General features: G+C 41.5%; 1 protein-coding gene across 2 annotated transcripts in view; it reads right to left on the bottom strand.

The window, feature by feature from the left end:
- Window positions 1-413: 413 nt before the first annotated feature.
- LOC137036519 (cyclin-dependent kinase 16) overlaps window positions 414-21,037 on the bottom strand; it is a 28,527-nt gene continuing 7,903 nt past the window's right edge. For both annotated transcript variants that reach the window (XM_067410746.1, XM_067410747.1), the window contains 13 exons: window positions 19,096-19,221; window positions 18,644-18,700; window positions 18,234-18,348; window positions 17,721-17,815; window positions 17,574-17,636; window positions 15,935-16,058; window positions 15,689-15,809; window positions 14,367-14,464; window positions 8,070-8,175; window positions 7,675-7,717; window positions 3,093-3,183; window positions 2,748-2,825; window positions 414-2,161 (listed from right to left, as the gene is read on the bottom strand). In XM_067410746.1, coding sequence (XP_067266847.1) covers window positions 2,070-2,161; window positions 2,748-2,825; window positions 3,093-3,183; window positions 7,675-7,717; window positions 8,070-8,175; window positions 14,367-14,464; window positions 15,689-15,809; window positions 15,935-16,058; window positions 17,574-17,636; window positions 17,721-17,815; window positions 18,234-18,348; window positions 18,644-18,700; window positions 19,096-19,221 — 1,209 coding nt within the window. In that variant the 3' untranslated portion in view covers window positions 414-2,069. The remainder of the gene's footprint in view (window positions 2,162-2,747; window positions 2,826-3,092; window positions 3,184-7,674; window positions 7,718-8,069; window positions 8,176-14,366; window positions 14,465-15,688; window positions 15,810-15,934; window positions 16,059-17,573; window positions 17,637-17,720; window positions 17,816-18,233; window positions 18,349-18,643; window positions 18,701-19,095; window positions 19,222-21,037) is intronic.

Consider the following 21,037-nt stretch of genomic DNA (forward strand, 5'->3'; position numbering starts at 1 on the left):
CTAACATAAACTAACAACATCTTTCCCTTTACTGAAAAACACATAAAATAACACTTTAATCCCTAAATTTACTCTTCTAATGCAGTCCCTTGCAAAGCATGCTGGGAACTACGGATCCAGTGCACAGTTAGTTATGTCAAGAATGATGTGTGCGTTTCACACAGCAATGTTAAGTTGACTGAACAAACACTAAGTAAAGCTGACAATACTCAGTTTTAGTAGAAACAACGCAGTTAAATTACGTTCATGTAGTTACATGAGTTTTTTAAGTAATGTGAACAAGGGTGGCTTGAGTGAAACTAACAACAGTGAAAGTTCATTTTTTTGACTGAATGGATTCCTCCTGAGATGAAGGCACAACAGGTTTGTGTAATTACATTAAATTAGACTCAACTTTATTGTCATTGTGCAGAGTACAGTAGAGCCAATGAAATACAGAAGCGTCTAAGCAGAAGTGCAAAGACCCATATATACATATATTCAAATATAAAACATTACTGTTGAAAGCTGCAGTCAGATTCATTCAGATAAGTGCATGTAAACAGTGATTATGGCTCATGGATCACTAAACCACACAGCTTTGGGTTACCAGAGCTTTAACCGCTACTGCAACTCTCGGATTTGTTTTCCACAGCCTTAAGTCGACACCGTATGGTATACCCGTGATTGTGTATTAGTGAAGTCAAGCATATTTACATGTATAAATGAACACCATGCTCCAAATATGCCCATACGATGAATCTTTGAGTCTATCTGTTGACTGTTGATTGCATGCTCTTTTTCCATCGCAGTGACATCATCACATACACCCCAATATGAGTTAAAACACTTTGTTGACGAGACTTCCCCTGAGCTGAAGAGAGCGATAAAGTGAATAATAAAAAAGGTAATGACGGCAAACAATTATTGGCTTGTTTTGAAAAGGTTCAGATCCACAAGGCTTATGGAAGCGTCTGGAAATATAGGTATTGCTGGACAGCTCCCTGTCTGAAGACGGCAAACTCTTCGCCCGTCATAGTGTGAAGACCTAAATCTGGGCTGCGTCTCAAACGGACGGCTGTGTCCTCCTGAGGCTTCTACTGTAGGCTAGACTCCTTCTCAGCAGTGAATGCTAGGGTGAGATGGTTTAGTACGCCCTAAAACGAATATCTGCGAAACCTTTGTTTTGCATTATATAATGAAACCGGACAAGCTCAGTGCTGAGTGGCTTTCTGCCAGTTCTTGTAGAGTATACTAATGCATCCTTCAAAATATGCTGAATGAGGGACGCAAAACATAGGCTGCCTTTTGAGACTCCGAATTGAGACGGCCTTCGATGGTGCTTGATGACGTGCAGCCCAGATATGCAGCCTCACTAGGGCGCAGCTTTCCGATTGAGAAGGACTCAATATTCAGTACTCAGAAGTATTGAGAAGATGATGTTTTGGCATCTTCACCATCAAATACTGCCAAGCGACTGCTGACTTGTTGAATTATAAAGATCCATTTGGTTAGTTTTGTACTGGCAAGTCAAGTTTATTTTTATAATACATTTCATATACAGTGGTGCTTTACCTCGAACAGTCTGAAGACATGATGTGGACCTTTTTTTGAAGAAGAAAAAGCAGCTACAATTTTGCTAAAATCCAAGACGGTGAACGCTGCAATATGGCTGATAGTGAAGGTGCGCTAAAGTTGGCTTTGTCCAATCGTAAAATGGGAAACCAGGCAAAACTGATATCAGCAGAAAATGCACTGGAGACGTCGAGGGGCAAATCCTAATTTTGTTCTCATTTGGAGACCATGCCACGGCTATGCCATTTCACAACCTTTTACCCTGTGGTTATTTGGGCTGCCATAAATTCCGATGAACAAACAAGCTTTTCGGCATTACACATCTTTGGTACCTGATGCCTATCGGAATGATTTTATTTCTTACTTCAATGGATTTCATTCTCATATTTACATACAGAGCCAAAATATGTGCAAATAAAAACAATAAAAAAGACGATAAAGTAGAACTTAGTAAACAAAGAAAGACAAACAGTATGATACACAACAAGTGCACAGGAAAGCAAAGTCTAGCAGGTCTATGAAGAGAGCGGGGCAGGATGAAGAAGACGATTTACTCCTTCAGAGAGGAAATGTTCAGGTGGGGCAGAGCCCATTCGATGGACCACCGCTGGAATATACAATGACATATTAAAGCAAACAAACAAAAGAAACCAGATTTGCAAACTCTAACAAATTGATATGTGATTCTGCTTTTGTTGAAAGCAGATGTAATATTTGTACTATAATTTATATGAACATTATTAAAACCCAGACAGAATGTTCTGAATCATGACGTTAATCCCAGCTCCGATTATTTCACTGAACTGCCGAGGATGACTTCTGAGTGTATTTGTGAAGACAGGAAATCTTGGATGAAGTTGGAAAGCCAAAATCACCCCAGTTGAACTGTGCCTACATTTGCTTCCAGGTTGGAGCGACACTCTGCAGGAATGTGGTATCTCTGCCAAGCTTACTATTAGTTGTTATATTAAAAAAAATACTATATTACAGTAACATGTCCTTTTATTTGTTGCTGTTGTCTGCCTATAATTTATAATCACCCTCTTTATGAAACATTAGTCAACAACACCTCGGCAAACAGTAAACCAGTGCTTGTGTGTTATTTAAAAAAACTGACTATTTGATCTCATATGTGTGTTTTTTTGTGTTGTTTTTTGAGGAGAGATAAAATAGGGTCAAGTACTTGAACTCACCCAACTCTCTTTGAGCAGGAAAGTGTTTTCCCGGGTCCTTCTGCAGTCGAATCTCCTTCACAGAGAAGATGGAGGTAGCTGCGGTGACAGAAATGAAAAACTGTTTATGATAATGGTAACATTTCCACTGTGAATGTGTGAGTTTATAAATGTGTAAAATTGTTTAGTCCCTACAAACTCCTTTTTTTGCTTACAAGCAGAAACGGCCATCTTGACTTATGATGATGTTTACAAATGTTTTGATGAATGAGATGTTAGGGTTACAAACATATATTTGTGGAACTACAGAAAATGAACTTTAAAATAAGCTTATACACTTTAATATTAGTGGTATGAAATACTTACTGTCATCCAGGTCCTGCACTTTGTCTCCCAGTTCTCTGAAATAAATGTGCCGAAGAGCCGCTTCTGCTGAAATACGCTGACTTGCTTCAAACTACAAAAACACAAACATCTAGTGTGAACATCTTTCTTTTCTGTGCACATGTTTACCAATGGAAATCACACTGCAAATACTGCAGTTTTGTTTTGTTGTACAAACATATCTGAGTTATGCGTTATGATTCATTTAAGCAGTGTTGAGTGTGAGTAACTACAAAGCTAACTGCTTTAAATATTCTGTTACACTCATATGTACGTCACAATACTTTGACTACTAAAGTTAGCTTCACTAACAGGCTTCAGGATCTGACTTAAATGCTCAGGGGCGTATCCAGAAAACATTTTATCTTACCACTAATAGTTCTCCTAAATAGCAGTAAAAGTTCTTAGTTAAGAGTTTCCTCTTATAACCTATTCACAAAGCTGCTGAGACAAACGTTGACTAAGGAAGAAGTCTTTAGCTAAGTGAAAGGGCGGGGTTGACCTAATTGCTACAGATGATGTCATCTGGCTTATTAAAGGGATAGTTCACCCAAAAATGAAAATTAGCCCATGATTTACTCACCCTCAAGCCATCCTAGGTGTATATGACTGTCTTCTTTCAGATGAACACAATCAGAGATATATTTAAAAATAATTTATATCCTAAATATTTTTTTTTTTAAAAGTTCTTGTTCTCCAAAAGTTTATAATGGTAGCTGAACGTGTTTTGAAGCCAAAAAAAGTGCATCCATCCATCATAAATATAATCCATATGGCTCCAGGGGGTTAATAGAGGCCTTCTGAAGTGAGGCAATGGGATTTTGTAAGAAAAATATACATATTTTAAACTTTATAATCTAAAATAACTTGCGCCCAATGAGAATCCCGTAACGCGATGCATGATGCAGGATGTAGGAGTATGTAAGCTTAGACGCCAATCAACTCATGATCCTCTTCTCTCATATGAAAATCCTCTAACATTTCTCTTTAAAGTATCTCGTTTAACCCTCCGGAGCCGTATGGTTATTTTTTATGATGGATGGATGCATTTGTTTTGGGCTTCAAATCTCGCCCCCTTTCATTATAAATCTTTTGAGAGCCAGGATATTTTTAAATATATCTCTGATTGTGTTCGTTTGAAAGAAGTCATATACACCTAGGATGGCTTGAGGATGAGTAAATCATGGGATAATTTTCATTTTGGGGTGAACTTACCCTCTAACTATTGGTTGAGGGGAGGGGTCTCTGTCAGTGATTCATGTTCAAATTAAGATTTTAAAATGTAGGCTAAGTGTCACTAATTAAACTGTGTTTAGCTAATTGTCAGCCTCTTACATGTCTACATCTGGAGATATTCAAGCAACAAATGATGTTTTATAAACGAAGTTCGGGAGGACTTCACTCAAACGGCCTATCTAATTAGCTCCAGAGGAGGTATATATACACAGCGACTCGCCTAGTTAACTCGACAGTTTTCTGCACCCTCCGATACCCCAAGTTATCCTATTCCCAGGATATGGGGCAGTACTGTGGGTTTGGCTAAATTCTCAGCTCGGAGCCCTCAATCCCCTCGGACAGCTCGCAAAATATCCTTATTTTACTCTTTTAGTCTATTCCATCATTTGTAAGTGTGAACTCGTGAAAACAACTACAACATGTAATCTGACATTATTTTCTTATTTATTTATTTTTGCTGCTTTTGCCTTTTTATTATGATAGGACAGTGAGTGGAAGAGAGAAATGAGGGGTTGGGGTGGTTGGCGAGACCGGAAAGGTCCACGAGTTGGAAACTGAACTCGGGTCACGCGAGCTTCCCACAAGGCTTTCGGCGCCAACAATAGGATATTATTTTCAACTTGACTGCAATGTTTTATTCTCCAACATTCAATACAGTTTGCCTGCACATAAATCAACCTTCATGTTTTGTCATCGCAGATTAAAATCTATAAATCAAAATATTTATTGCATTTATGAAGAAAAAGCTCAGCACCCAAGACTCTATCGCCAGTTTCCTCAATGGCGTTCAGTGTCTCTGGGTGGACTGCTGAGGCGGATTGCCAGCTACAATCATTTTAGGATTGTTTAGTGGCTTAAGAGTCCTCTTGACTACTCCTAACGTTTCACAGATTTAAGAGCTAATTTTAGCGCTAAAATGCATTGTGAAATACTCTTAGAGGAAACATTTAGGAGTACTAAATTTAGGACTGACATGAACAGTATTTTAAAGAGTTTCTCCTACAATGGCAAGTTAGGAGCTACTTTTAGATGTTTTGTGAATATGGCACCAGAAACTGAAGTACTGAGGAGCTTTATACAGTGACAGAATATGGGTGTCCTTATGTGTTCACACCCTGCTCCTGATCACAGGATAAACTCACTTCTCTTGAAAAGTTTGGTTTATTTGAGATGCTCTGCAATTGTCAGGGGTTGTGTGTATTAAATACACCAAAGAGTTGCGAGACACATGCGAGAAATAGTCTTTTAATTAACACAACGAATGATAGCATACACATACCAACGTAACATTAACACAAGACAATGAACTGAAACACAGAGGGCTTTATATAGACAGGAGGATGGCAGTCAGAGAAACAGTGAACAGGTGAGAACTAATGAGAAACTAGACAACTAATGAAGAACTGGGACACAGGTAAAACAATGAAAACCATGACTAGAAATTAAACAAGACAGTAAAACAGAACATGACCGTCACAGCATTGTCATCAAAATAATCAATATTTAAATTAAAGTCATTTGTCATTGAAACACCCAAACTGAGAAGGATACTGTAAATGATGTCTATGCTGTATAATAATTACCATCTGTGTAACCTGGATCTGTTCATTTCATAAAATCAGGGCCCTCGCTTAGGGATGGTTTTCACGGGATATTGTGTGCATATGTCACTCGCCCGTGTGTCTCATAATATCCGTAATAGAGAAAGGTTGCTGCGGCTGCTTTGATGCGTGTCTGGTGTGGGAGCGGCACAGGTTAGTTGTCGCAATGAGCGAGAAAGGTTGACATGGAGCAGATAAATCTCCGTCCTGTTTTAAACAAATGCCGAAAGGGGAGAGTCTGCTGCCGGTGACAGAGCTCGTAATAAAACCTGAATCAACATTGGCTGGGCTTCGGAGACGATGGCCCCATTTACACTGCACGGTTCAAGTGACCCAATTCCGATTTTTTCCTCCCATGTGGCACAGATTGGATATGAGTCACGACCGTGTAAGCAGGAAAAAAGCACATGGATTCCGATTTTCACAGATCGGTTTCAGGCCTCATTCATATGTGGTTATAAATCCGATATGAATAGGATACGGGCGTTTGCGCCTGCAGTGTAAGCGGACAGATCGGATATTCCCCTGTAAATGCGACTCCTGCGTCATTGAAAAGTGAGGGTTTTTTTTACATTTCGCGGTACAGACATACCTATAACAAACGGAACGTCTCTAGTTGACTGGTAGATTATTAATTTCATTTGTTTGTGTTAAATAAAAGGCGATCTGACGTTGAAATGTTGCTCTTGAAATCACACTGAGTGCTCGTTGCCGCGGTTGTCAGTGACGACGGCTCGTGCACAGACGCCCGCTTCAGTCCAGTTGTGGAGACTAATGACTATTCGTTCCATTGAAACCACAAAATAAAAAGCACACAAACTTGCAATATGATATTACAATCAATGATGAACGCATTGGTTTTAATGATAAAAAACTAGTATAGGATGGCGGATTCGAGCCCATGAAGCTGTGAATATCTACCCGTACCCAAGCATTCAACTCGCACGCTTCCAGCGGAGCTGCGTACGTACACTGTCATGAAGAATTTGTATTAGGCTATTTTTATGTATGGATGTAACTATTGCATTAAAAGGGTTTCTATATGAATTCATGTAAATAAATTAAGCTCAATGTACCATTGAAATTGATTTGTGATGTCAGGCTATTTTTGGTACGTTTCGCCAAGTGCAGTGTAAAAAAGGAGACATCCGATACAGGTCACTTTTAAAAGAAATGTAAGCACGTCGTCCAAAAAAATCGGATATGGTCAAAAGATCGGATCTGTGCATTAAGACTTGCAGTGTAAATGCGGCCGATGAGAACTGAGGGATTTGAAATGTTGTAAAAGCGTCACGGAGATGGTGTTTATTAATCCAAAAGTGTTTTATTGAACAGATAAACTGCCTTATGTATCTCTCTAACAGAGTTCACTGTGAAGCATTATCTTTTGTGAAAATCATTTCATTATGGTTGTTTAGCGCTGTGCTGGAATTTATTTAAATGGAAGTACTGTGTCTGTTAATGGGTACAGTAACGTCTTCAGCTAGTCAGCTTGAGATCCTTTTCATCTAAACTGGTTATATCTCTTAAACCCAGTAGTGAATGTTTTATGAGCAGTAGGATAATCACTCTCTCTCTCTCTTTTTAGTTATGAAGAAGAGCCATATTCATCCGCACAGTCACACAGAGCCGAAGCACATCCAAAACAATGCTCTTCTGCAAAATACATGCAGACAACGATCAAAAACCTTTTCTTTTGCATTGGCAAAAGCGAATTTGTACTTTACCTGTAATAACTGGCATAGCAGATCATGACCGTCATTGGTGATCCTGTAGAACAAAATGACACAACACATATTATAGCTGTAGCTTTTCGGTCCCAAAGTTAAGAAATTTTAGTAGTGGTATTTTACGGGCACTGGTGTAATCTGGTGTCCGTGTTTCTGTTCTTTTCCTTTGCTATTCAATTTGGACTAGTTTGTCTCTCTTGTTTATCAGTTTTCTGTGTGTGAAACATTACCAATGAAACAGTCTCTTCTGCACATGGATCCTAACTCTTCCTTTCAAGCTGGTACTAGGAACTTTTCCCTACAAAAATGTTATCTGACAATACAACTCATATATAGATCCACAAATATATACTAATAACAGCAGAAGCCACACAGAAAGGCTATTCACACACCTGGGTGCATGAGTGATCAGAGGTTCTCCGTCATAGTGAGGGAAGTTGTATGACAGGAAGTTGTCATTGGTATTGACTCCTGGCCAAGAGTCCTCAGTAGGAGAACCTGGAGATGACATGAGATTATAATCAAAACAGACTCCAACTACACTAACTTGCTATCACTAAAGTTGCCAGCAGTAGTTAGACATCTAAATAAATCTGGTTGCTCAGATGCATAAACTTGCAAAATATACAGAAAAGTTTGGAAACACCTAGTCTTTTATTGTTTTTGAGAGAAACAACCATGTTCCTTTTGTTTATATGCAACAAACTAGGTGATTTTAATAGTATGAAGGTTTCACTTGACCATACATGTGCAGATGTTGGAAGGTTAAATGCCCTACAGACCGTGATTGAAAGATTGAATTCATGCATTAAAAGAAAAACAGGTGGTGATGGTTGAGCATTGATGCAGGTTACAGGATAATGCATAAGGCATTTACACATAGTTTCCAACATAGCATAAAAGAACCAAATCTCTATTGAAAAACACCAGTCTGTAGCAGTGGCGTAGCCAGAATTTTATTTTTGGGGGGGCCCATCTAAAAATGAGGGGGCCACTATATATATATATATATATATATATATATATATATATATATATATATATATATATATATATATATATATATATATATATATATATATATATATATATGACACTAATAATGACTACAATGACACTAATAATTCTTAATTTCTAAAAGAAATGCAAAATCAATCGATAGTTATTAATAGAATAACGAGACACAAACCTTACATTAAATCGCGCTTGGTCCCATTTATTTTTGATCACAGTGCATACTACATATACAAACTTTTACTCTCAAAGTGCGCACATTATGCAGCGCACACCGTCGCATCTGCGCATGCAATTCTTGAGTGCGCGCCACGAGCACAGTATAATGACTGATTGGACAGTCGTGTTATTTTTCTGACTTTTACCGACATAGCCTGACATCATCTCATCTGACCGCAGTTCACTGTTGTTCAACTGAAGCTCCCTCATCATCACCTGCACCTTTTCCGCGCTCGTTTGACTTGCGCCTGGCACTGAGGCTGAAGTCGGAATGCGCGTCTGAAAAGTGTCCCGTTTGTTTTGTCGTAAAGAGACAGTTCTATATAAACGCAGCGTTTTACTTGGCAATGTTTTAAAAAAGCGATTTTTATTTTTGGTATTTTATATGCACCCGGGAGGGATATATTTTTTTATCCCCACCAGGGATACAAATAATTCAGCAGAGGCAGGGATACATAGACCAGACCATAAACCATTTTGATTACACTCATGCTGATATTGTACTATTTGATGATCAGTAGTGGTTCGCTAAATATAATAATTCAATAAGCATTTAGGCTACAATAAGCACTTAACTTTTAATATATAACCTTAAAAATATATATTAAATAGATAATACAAATATCTAGATAGCTGGCTGACTAAAGTAGGCTAAGTTTGAAAATGATATCATTTGTACATGGAGTTATTATAAAAAGTTAATACTTAATTTCTTTACAATTTATAGGTGTTATTTTAACAGTCAGTTATGTAAGTTGGATGGTTAATAGCTTCTAGCAACATTAAATCCAGGAGAGAAGACAATTCTAAAGAAAAAGCATGTTTGATTTACATATAACAAAGATTGAGCGCGCACAGCCATGCACGCAATATCTGCGCGAGAGCGAATAACGCCACGGAAACTGCCTCAAATTAACTATAATGACGAGAAGAGAGCTGTGTACGCTGCAGTCAGAGGTTCTTGATTCTCTAACGATTTTTTATTGGTTAAAACGAATGTAGAGTTAGAAGCCCGAGCACCCACCGGATTTCACTGCATTGAGATGCGCATCCAGGAAGCTCGGGTGCCGCTTCACATTGTCACTCATCGCATAATAACGAACTCTCACACGCAAAGATAATAACAGCAGAAGCTACGCGCAACACGTGAAATAATCAAACCAATAAGTCTAAAAACAGCTGTTGCATTTTACCGCGCAGCATATGCATCAGTGTAACAAATCAACATAAAAAAATAACAAAAATCGCTCAGAAATCTGGGGGGGCCTGCATAATAATGAGGGGGCCCTCAGGCCCCCCCGTGGCTACGCCACTGGTCTGTAGTTGTCTTGAGAAATGAAGGTGTCACGATCACAGTCTGTTCCTGTTCACTCCGGACTCCATTTCCCATAATCCTCCCTGCCAATCACATGCACTCACTCCACCAATCACCTGTTGCCACATACACTCATGCACACTCCACATTGATCACCACACCCAGCTGCAGCTCATTATCAGGACTATAAAGGACTCACACTCACATCACCAGTTTGCTAAGTCTTGATTCACCCTGTGACAATTCTAAGCGTTATTATTCTGTCTGCCTGTCTGTTGCCGTTCCTGCCTGTTTCCTGTTTGACGATTCTGTGCTGCCTACCTCTGACCCTTGCTTTGTATATCGACCTGTGTATGTTATCTGCCAGTCCTGACCTCTGCCTGTACCTGGATTACGATTCTGTCTACCCTCTGCTGTTCCTGTTTGCCCCTGGTTTACCCTGCCTGTACGACCACGCTTAACTTTAATAAATGCTGCATTTGGATCCCTGCCTCTGAGCCTCCCTTTGTGACAGAAGACTTAGCCGCCACTACGATCCAGCAGCTTTCTCGGAGGACATTTGTACGGTATGGACATTACACAATTATTATTGTGGAGTACCCAGGGTACGCGATCGCTTGAGGAATATGTGCAGGAATACTTGGACATTGCTTACCTCTCTGATCTACCAGACTGTGCATTAATTGACTTCTTCTGTGATGGCGTCAACCAACCTCTCCAGAATAAACTAAGACGAGAGGGACCGCGTTCATCACTCAGCGGCTTTATGGACTTTGCTTTGTTATCTGTTGGTTCTCTGTTTACTGTGGGGGTCGTGGAGAAATGCGACACTGTGGTAGAACATGTAATGGCCGCCGCACCAAAGGACATACACAAAATGGCGGCTACCACCATAACACCGAGCCATGTCATCGCTGATCGCCCAGAGCAACGTCTCGCCTTCGCTGATCGCCCAGAGCAACGTCTCGCCTTCGCTGATCGCCCAGAGTAACGTCACGCCTTCGCTGATCGCCCAGAGCAACGTCACGCCTTCGCTGATCGCCCAGAGCAACGTCACGCCTTCGCTGATCGCCCAGAGCAAAGTCACGTCGCCGCTGATCGCCCAGAGTCACGTCACGTCTCTAGATCAGTCAGGGAGCGGAGAGGACTGCGTTGCAGTGTGGCAGATCCGTCGATGACTTCAGCTCGAGCGGCTGGCATCCCTAAGCATCCACCAGCCACTTCATTCTCAAGCCCGCCGGCCGCTTCGCCCTCAAGCCCGCCGGCCGCTTCGCACTCAAGCCTGCCGGCCGCTTCGCTCTCAAGCTCGCCGGTTGCAGCGCTCTCAAGCTCACCTGTTGCAACGCTCTCAAGCTCGCCTGTTGCAGCGCTCTCAAGCTCGCCTGTTGCAACGCTCTCAAGCTCACCTGTTGCAACGCTCTCAAGCTCACCTGTTGCAGCGCTCTCAAGCTCGCCTGTTGCTATGGACTCATGTTCGCCGGTTGCAACGCACTCAAGCGCCCTGGAAGCGATGGACAAAATGGCTGCTTTGCCAGTGCCCACCGGCAAGATGGCCGCCCCTTCGGTGTCTGTGGATGTAGGGGGCGTTCCTGCCATTGAGTCCACTCCAGAACCCGCTTCAGCCAGTGAGTCTGCTCCTGAACCCGCTCCAAACGGTGAATCATCGACTCACCCTCAGAAAAAGAGGAGGAGGAGGAAGAAGGCGTCCTCCTCTCCTCAAGACGCCGATGCCCTTCAAGAGGCCGCTGTGGGCCTGGGGACCATTCCAGAGGTCTCTCCTGCTCCGCCCAAGCATCTCGCTCTGCCGGCGCCACCTGTGCTTCTCGCTCTGCCAGCGCCACCCAAGCTCCTTGCTCTACCAGCACCTCCCAAGCTCCTTGCTCTACCAGCACTTCCTGAGCTCCTTGCCCTGCCGGTGCCACTCAAGCTCCTTGCTCTGCCGGCGCCGCCCAAGCTCCTTGCTCTGCCAGCACCGCTCAAGCTCCTTGCGCTCCCAGCGCCATCCACGCTTCCAACCCTGCCAGCACCACCCAAGCTTCCAACCCTGCCAGCACCACCCAAGCTTCCAGCCCTGCCAGCACCATCCAAGCTTCCAGCCCTGCCAGCGCCAATCAAACACCTTGCCCTGCCGGAGCCACCCGAACTCCTTGCCCTTCAACCTGCTACTTACTCCGTTGATTTCCCCAAGAACTTTTTTGGGGGGGCAGTATACCTAGGGGTGGGGAGCTTGCGGGTGGGGACCCTGCCCAATCACTGCTGTCATGGCCATGTATGGACTCTGACCCGCTGGGGTCACCCATGGACTCTAACCTGCCGTGGCTGCCCGAGCCACCTGACCCGCTGTGGCTGCCCGAGGCCCCTGACCCGCCGTGGCTGCCCGAGGCCCCTGACCCGCCGTGGCTGCCCGAGGCCCCTGACCCGCCGTGGTGGCCTGAGTTCCTGGACCTGCATTGGGGACCCCGTTCCTGTCTGCATGCAGGTCTCCAATGCACCCACCCTCCCTCCCTAGCTGTTCCTGTTACGCCGCGAGGACGCGCCTTCCGGGAGGGGGACGTTATGTCACGATCACAGTCTGTTCCTGTTCACTCCGGACTCCATTTCCCATAATCCTCCCTGCCAATCACATGCACTCACTCCACCAATCACCTGTTGCCACATACACTCATGCACACTCCACATTGATCACCACACCCAGCTGCAGCTCATTATCAGGACTATAAAGGACTCACACTCACATCACCAGTTTGCTATGTCTTGATTCACCCTGTGACAATTCTAAGCGTTATTATTCTGTCTGCCTGTCTGTTGCCGTTCTGCCTGTTTCCTGTTTGACGATTCTGTGCTGCCTACCTCTGACCCTTGCTTTGTATATCGACCTGTGTATGTTATCTGCCAGTCCTGACCTCTGCCTGTACCTGGATTACGATTCTGTCTACCCTCTGCTGTTCCTGTTTGCCCCTGGTTTACCCTGCCTGTACGACCATGCTTAACTTTAATAAACGCTGCATTTGGATCCCTGCCTGTGAGCCTCCCTTTGATACAGAAAGCTTTTCTTTGTGAGCTATAGCCAAGAATTGAAAGGAGTTTACTACTGTCTGCAGAGAAAAAGCAGCACTGGGTCTAACAAGGACAGAATATGGAGTGGAAGGCCAAAATGTAGCCTTCACAGCAGACACTTCACTAGTCCTCAGCTTACAGCACAGCTCAGTGACACTCGTGAGGCACCAGTGTCATCAACCACTGGCGCTAGATGCAGGCCTGATGGGCAGAATTCCCTGCAAGAAACCACTCCTGAAGGCTTCAGATAAAGCAAAACAACTAGAGTGGGCGAAAACACACAAGAATTGAACGGTGAATGACTGGAAGAATATTCTGTGGACAGATGAGTCCAAAATTGACAGTTTTTGCTCTAAGAAGAACTTATGTAAGATGGAGAACAGAAGAGAAGATGTTGCTAGACTGTCAATCATGGAGGTGGAAGCATAATGGTTTGGGTTGTTTTGGAGCAGGGAAGGTTGAAAGGAATACTGAATCAACATGGCTACCATTCCATACTTCAATGCCACGCAATTTCATCTGGACTGCAGCTAACTGGAACCAAACTTCAACATGCAACAAGACAATTATCCGAAGCACACGTCCAAGAGCAAACAGTCGGCTGGAGTGTTATCTATCATGGAATGGCCTGTCTAGTCACTGGACCTGAATCCTATTGAACTGCTCAGGGATGAACTGGATCACAAGGTCAGAAAGAAGAACACCTTTGCTACGCTTTACAAGAGGCAATGCAAAGGCACGGCTTGGGATTGTGTTCTTTGGCCATATGCTCTTATATTGTCATGTTTGGTGTGATCACATGACTCATGTTTGTTTCTATTTCTTAATGTCTTGACTCAACCCTTGTTATCTCATAATACAAATAACATTATCAAATTAAGCATTTGTACTTGTTGTGTACATGTATGTTGTTCTGAAAATGTTGTTGCTATTAAGGTTAGGTGATGTATTGAGGTAGGGATTGGGTTTAATTGTGAATAGTTTAATTACACTATTCAAAACCACTAATGGGATGAATAAGCAAAAAAATAAAAAATAAACGTACTGAGTGTACCTTTACCATGCATAACACCACAGCTCTTACCCAAGATGCGAAATATAAGATGAAGTTCATCCTCCACTGTCGACCCAGGAAAGAGGGGGCGTCCGGTGATCATTTCATAGAATATACAACCTACACCCCTATGTTAATGAAACAAAGCAGACAGATAGAAAGCATAAAACGTCTTTTTGAGAAAAACACGAAAGGCAAAATACTGATATGTTACACAGGCCAAATAGAGAGTCCAAAGCGATACCCATGAAACACTCATGCACACAATTTGGGGTTTTGTCTTAAGTCAGGGCATTGAAACCAAGTTACTGTCCTGCAGAGTTCAGCTCCAACCCAATCAAACACACTTAAACCAGTGAACAATGCTGTAACTGTCACTGTCCTGGATATGTAAAGATAAATTAGTCCAGACTAGGAGCGCTCCCTTTATAAAATTCCTGTTCTGCATTCGGTGAGCTGCATCACTTCCCATCCACAAAAACATACTTCCTGCATAATACTTGTAAAGTTGCTCTAATACATGTTTTCTTCTCTACTTTGTGCATAAATAAGTCATCTGTAGAATGATATGTAGAACGGTCTCATCCTTATCTCTTTGACCTTGATTCTAACTCTGTACAGACGCTTCTGCACTTGAACACAAATTACTCTGAAACACTCTCCAGCCTAACACTCACAACACTACTGAGTGAATCACATATATATTTATTGTATTATAAATATCTATTTCAGTCATGAAGCTCTAGATAGATCATTTACATGCAATCATGGCACAAGCTGACTGGCCTCTCCTGATCCTGCAGCCAATGAGATTGCTTAATCAACATTTAAATAGTCTGGGCTGTGTTTCCCAAAAGCTTCGTAGGCCGAAGTACATCATAGAACCATTGCCACCAATTGTCTCTACAATCAACTTGGCTCACAATGCTTGTGAGAAGTGCAGCCCTGGTTCAGTGTTTACTGTAAGAGCATATCAGAACTCCTCTGAACCCCTCCACCTCCCCAGCTCCACCTGCATAGGTCTGCTATGGGATTGATGTCTATTCATGCTCACAGCAGCAAGTCTGTGTATATATTAGCAGTGTCAAATCCATACATTGAGGTAGGGAAATTGTATTCTTATTCATATTTCACAACACACTGCATGTTGATGTTAGCTGACTGGCTTTTAAATCCTTAATTTTCATGATGACACACTAGAAACCCACTGGAAATCCAACAAACAATATATAATTATAGTATATAATCTTGAAAATAAAGTATAGGTATATTTCCTACAAGTTTTCACCATTCAACTAGTATTAATGGCAGCAATCCAAACAGATGTGAAGTGTGTGTGTGTGTGACCTCACCAGATGTCGATGGAGGTGAAGTACTCTGTTGATCCCAGCAGCACATCTGGAGGTCTGTACCAGAGAGTGACCACTTCATTAGAGAAGGTCTTCGAGGGCACTGACTTTGCACGTGCAAGACCTACAGCGACACAAACAAACCATAAACGTGATGATTCTCGTTCATTTCACACCATACAGTTAACGTCAGTTGGTGTCTCTGTCTCGCAGTATCTAGTATTTGGGTATGTGAGTGATTGGGCCTACCGAAGTCAGCGAGTTTGAGCTCTCCTCTGTCGCTGATCAGAAGGTTCTGAGGTTTTAGGTCTCTGTGCAAAACTTTGTGCCGATGGCAATAAGCTAGACCTCGCAATAGCTGAAACAGGAAAATCTATCAGGTGGAAAAAAAGAGTACAATAAAGTCATTCCAATATCAGATGCTCGTGTACCTTCACTGTTGTAAACCAATGAATTTGCCTCCCAGACAGGACTTGAGTTACAGCTCTCTTTTTCTTCCTTTCTTATTCTTTTATCTCGCTCTGGCTTTGTTTTTGTTGATCCTTTCTCTACATGGTGGCCGCTCGCTCTCTCTTAGCCCTACATCTACTTGATCTGCCCTTCAAACTGTCTCCTCTGTGCCCTGCCGGTCAGAGTTTGGTCCTGGGCTTGGCGAAACTTTTAGGTGTGTAACTTCCTTACATTCCAAAGCGTAACTTCTTATGTTCAGGAAAGAAGTTAAAGGTATAGTTCACTTAAAATGAAACCTCTGTCATCGTTTATCTCCTGTCATTCCAAACCTGTATGACTGTTTTTCTTCTATGGAGCACAAAAATAAATGGAGTTCAAACAACATTTGACCCCACTGACTGACATATTTGAATTTTTTTTGTTTGTTTGCTTTGTTTCTTCTTTTGTGTTCCACAGAAGTACTACTGCTAGAATGAAAAACATTGGAGTGTGCATAAATTGTGCATTTCCCAAGCAATGACCCAATTTCCCAATGACAAGCTCATTTGTACCTTAAAGGCCCTGATATACTCATGACAAAGTTATTTTTCCTCTTTGCTTAGGGGTAAAAAGACGTTTGAAATGCAGTTAACATCCTGACAACGCCCACAGTGTTGAGAGCGACGTTTAGATGAATATGTGAATGAAGAAGAAATGACCCAGAGAAGATTTACACCTCAAAGAAGGCGGGGCCTCAGAGCCACACTCAGCTATTGCATCATCACCATGGAAACAACGTCACAACTAGTGCGTTCTCTGGTATATTGGGGCCTTTAGTGTAGCAAAAATTCCCAATTACGATTCCTGTCGGTGCCGATAGCCTAGTGGTTAGCACGCTGACATATGGCGCAAATGAGTTCATGGCGACCGGAGTTCAATTCCCGTCTTGAGGTCCTCTGCCGATCCTGCCCCTCTCTCTGCCCAATGCTTTCCTGTCTGCTCTCTACTGTCCTCTCCAAATAAAGGCACAAAAAGCCCAAAAATGTATGAAAAAATTAAATTTCTTTTAAATTTCTAATCTACAAAAGTACCTGCATATCAAAAGTAGTGATCTATTAGGACTCAATTATCTCAATTATTTCTTTGCAATTCTATATGCTGTATCCTCCTGCTCAAAATATCTACAGAATGCACTATTCCTTAGTCTTCTGAAGCCTTATAATAGACTTGTTCAATGAACAGATTGAAGTTTTCATTGATATCCACAATCAGTCTCTGTCTTAGTTCATTCAGACCACATGAAGTTGTGTTGTGCTGTGACATGAAATTATTTTCAATCATTTTCCCTCATGCATTACTTTTTAGTATTATTTGTTAGTATTTCGGATCATCACCATACTCAATTTAAACTAAAATTACAGGCAGTTACAGCTGGCAGGATATGTCTTCACCCCCTAACCTTTACATTATAAACACTCATTATGCTCCCACAGTCCTCCAGATACTGTTTGAGATCCTTCTCCTGAAAACACACAGAGCACACGTGTATTAGAAACAGATGGACACAATTAGAAATACTATAATAAATAAGATGCATGTCACACACCAAGTACTCAAAGACTAGTGTAAGGCACTTCTCTGTGTGAATGATGTCGTGGAGCGTGACGATGTTGGCATGTTTCAAGTTCTTCAGGAGAGACACTGACAGAGAGAAATATCATTAAATCAGCCTGAATGAAAACATAGTCTGGCACTGTTACTCCAGTCTGCCAAGAAATTTATGTTGCATAATCACAATAGCAATATAATGCACAGAGCCCACAATTCATAGTCTGATGAAGCATTTCTTGCAAGTTACTTTACGCTTACTAGTCAAATTTTGATTTTAATAATGACCAAACACATTTTTCTGGAAACAAATTAGTTTGTTGTTTATTTGAGAGATGAAGGCTAATCCATGAAATATTGTCTGGAAAGATCAAAGTAGTCTCTTCCCATCAACACTCAATCACTGCTATAATCCAAACCCCAGCTTAACCAGTTTAACCAGATCAGTTTAATACATCTCAGGTGAATTACCTCACATCTCTAAACTTCTGAATGGTAGAGGATATTGTACCTTCTCGTATGGCGGTGCAGGGAGCGCCTTCCTCATATTCCAGCCGGATTTCTTTCAGAGCCACTAGGTTATCCGTTAATTTACTACGACCCTTAAACACTGTGGCATATGTGCCCTAAACACACACACACACACACACACACAATATCAGCTGTTCAGTGGCATTACTGATGTGCAATGGCCTTTGCATTTATATAGAAATGGCAAATTGTAAAATTAGTAGAAAAGAAAAATATCAATTGACAATATGACCAAAAGAAAGATACTAACAATCCACTCAACTCCATTTCCAACATTCAACACTTCTAATGCTCAATCAAAATGAATTAATTGAGTTAAACAGAGACTGGATCATAAACTGTGGGAATATCATCTAGTGTGGAGAAGATTGGAGCTTGTCAGTGTCTCACCTCTCCCAGTTTGTCCAGTTTGACATACGACTCTAATTTGCCGAAGCCGATTTCTGACTGAAAGGAAAACAAATCTCAAATTATTGTTATGCAAAACTTCAATTTTTACACAAGGAGAAATTTAATTTTGACTATGCTTAATCATTAATCCCATTGGATTTAAAGGAACCTTTGCTGTGATTTACAGATTAATAAATTGTTAATTTGTATAAAATTGACTAACAACAATTCACTACCATTCTGAAGACCTCACATCTTTACAGTATATGCAAAATCTCATTAATAATTAACACCATGATTAAAATCAGATCTCTTAAAAAAACTTTCATCTCTCTTTTTTATTTTACATTTATTAACAAAGATATTAATTTAAGTGTTTTCAGTTTGACACTATTGACAATCTCCATACAATTTTAAATCATACTGGTAGATCACGACAAAGAAAGACTCACAAGTGACGTTCTGCGAAACCTTCGACTTAGAGGTTTGTCAAATGGTGGGCTGTTTGAGGCAAATTTCTTTAGGTAACCTTCTGGCAAACGAATATCCGCTGGCAGTGAGAGACGCTTATTGATGTCCTGAAGGGGATAAAAGATATAATGTGTCAGTGAGCAGTTGTATGGGGCAGCACTCTTGATGAATATGTCTTGATTGAGTGCTGATGGAAGTGCACCTATAAATGTCACCTGGTGACTACATAATGCTGCTGGCCAACTTTAAAGGTGTCCAAGAATGCTTTTTCACAAGATGTAATATAAGTCTAAGGTGTCTCCTGAATGTGTCTGTGAAGTTTCAGCTCAAAATATCCCATAGATTTTTTTAAATTAATTTTTTTAACTGCCTATTTTGGGGCATCATTAACTATGCACTGATTTTTTCAGCGCGCCGCCCCTTTAATTCACGTGCTCCCTACTACATGAGCTCTCGATTATATTACAGCGCATTTACAAAGTTCACACAGCTAACATAACCCTCAAATGGATCTTTACAAGGTGTTCGTCATGCATGCTGTATGCATGCTTCGAATTATGTGAGTAAAGTATTTATTTTGATGTTTATGTTTGATTCTCTATGAGTTTGAGGCTGTGCTCTGTGGCTAACAGCTAATGCTACACTGTTGGAGAGATTTATAAAGAATGAAGTTGTGTTTATGAATTATACAGACTGCAAGTGTTTAATAATGAAAATAGCGACAGCTCTTGTCTCCGTTAATACAGTAAGAAACGATGGTAACTTTAACCACATTTAACAGTACATTAGCAACATGCTAACGAAACATTTAGACAGACAATTTACAAATATCACTAAAAATATCATGATATCATGGATCATGTCAGTTATTATTGCTCCATCTGCCATTTTCGCTGTTGTTCTTGCTTGTTTACCTAGTCTGTTGAGTCAGCTGTGCAGATCCAGACGTTACTGGCTGCCCTTGTCTAATGCCTTTCATAATGTTGGGAACATGGGCTGGCATATGCAAATATTGGGGGCGTACACCCTGACTGTTACGTAACAGTCTGTGTTATGTTGAGATCCGCGTGTTTTACGGAAGTCTTTTAAACAAACGAGATTTACATAAGAAAGAGAAAGCAATGGAGTTTGAAACTCAATGTATGTATTTTCTATGTACTGAACTCTTGTTATTCAACTATGCCGAGGTAAATTCAAATTTTGAATCTAGGGCACCTTTAATGGCCATGTTTGGGACGACAGAGAGATCTGGAGGAGAGTGACCGGGAAGGATGGCTTGCCTGATCAAAACCCAAGTGGTATTATTGGACTTCTGTTCTTGGCGTGGATTGGCCATAACAAACACCATGTTCAAACATTAGGTGTACCTGGTTCATAAAGTGTGCCTGGTCTCAGACCACCTTAGGCTAGAGGCAGATGACCATATTTGATTTCTTAGAGTTGGACCAGTGGCTGTATGTATTGGACACTCAGCCTCCTAAAAAATCCAGGAGCTGGTGGACCAGCAAACCAGCTCAGTTTTGATATGATCCACCAGCTTGACCAGCGCTAAAAAAGCTCTACATAAATGAATCCAGCCTGGACCAACATGGAATTCATGCTGGTTTATGCTGGATGTTTCAGCAGGGCAGGTAAAGAGAGGAAAAACAGGAAACCCAAGCAAATTTTGCGGGTGAACTGGGAACATTTAGAAGAGCTTTAACTCCCACCTCCAGAGGAGCTATTCCTTTATCCCAATCCAAGCGGGAGACATGGAGTCTTGTCAGTCCTGTTAAGCCTCTCTTGTGGAAACAGCTGCTTTGAGCAGTGGCTGAAGGTTGTTGGTGCCTGCAATGGCGGTAACCCAAAATAACATTAGTGGACACCAACGGTGAGAGAGGCCATTAGCAGGAACAAGGAAACCCTTTGGTATTGGTTAGCCTG

This window comes from Chanodichthys erythropterus, chromosome 14, assembly GCF_024489055.1.
Source record: "Chanodichthys erythropterus isolate Z2021 chromosome 14, ASM2448905v1, whole genome shotgun sequence".
Lineage (NCBI taxonomy): Eukaryota > Metazoa > Chordata > Actinopteri > Cypriniformes > Xenocyprididae > Chanodichthys > Chanodichthys erythropterus.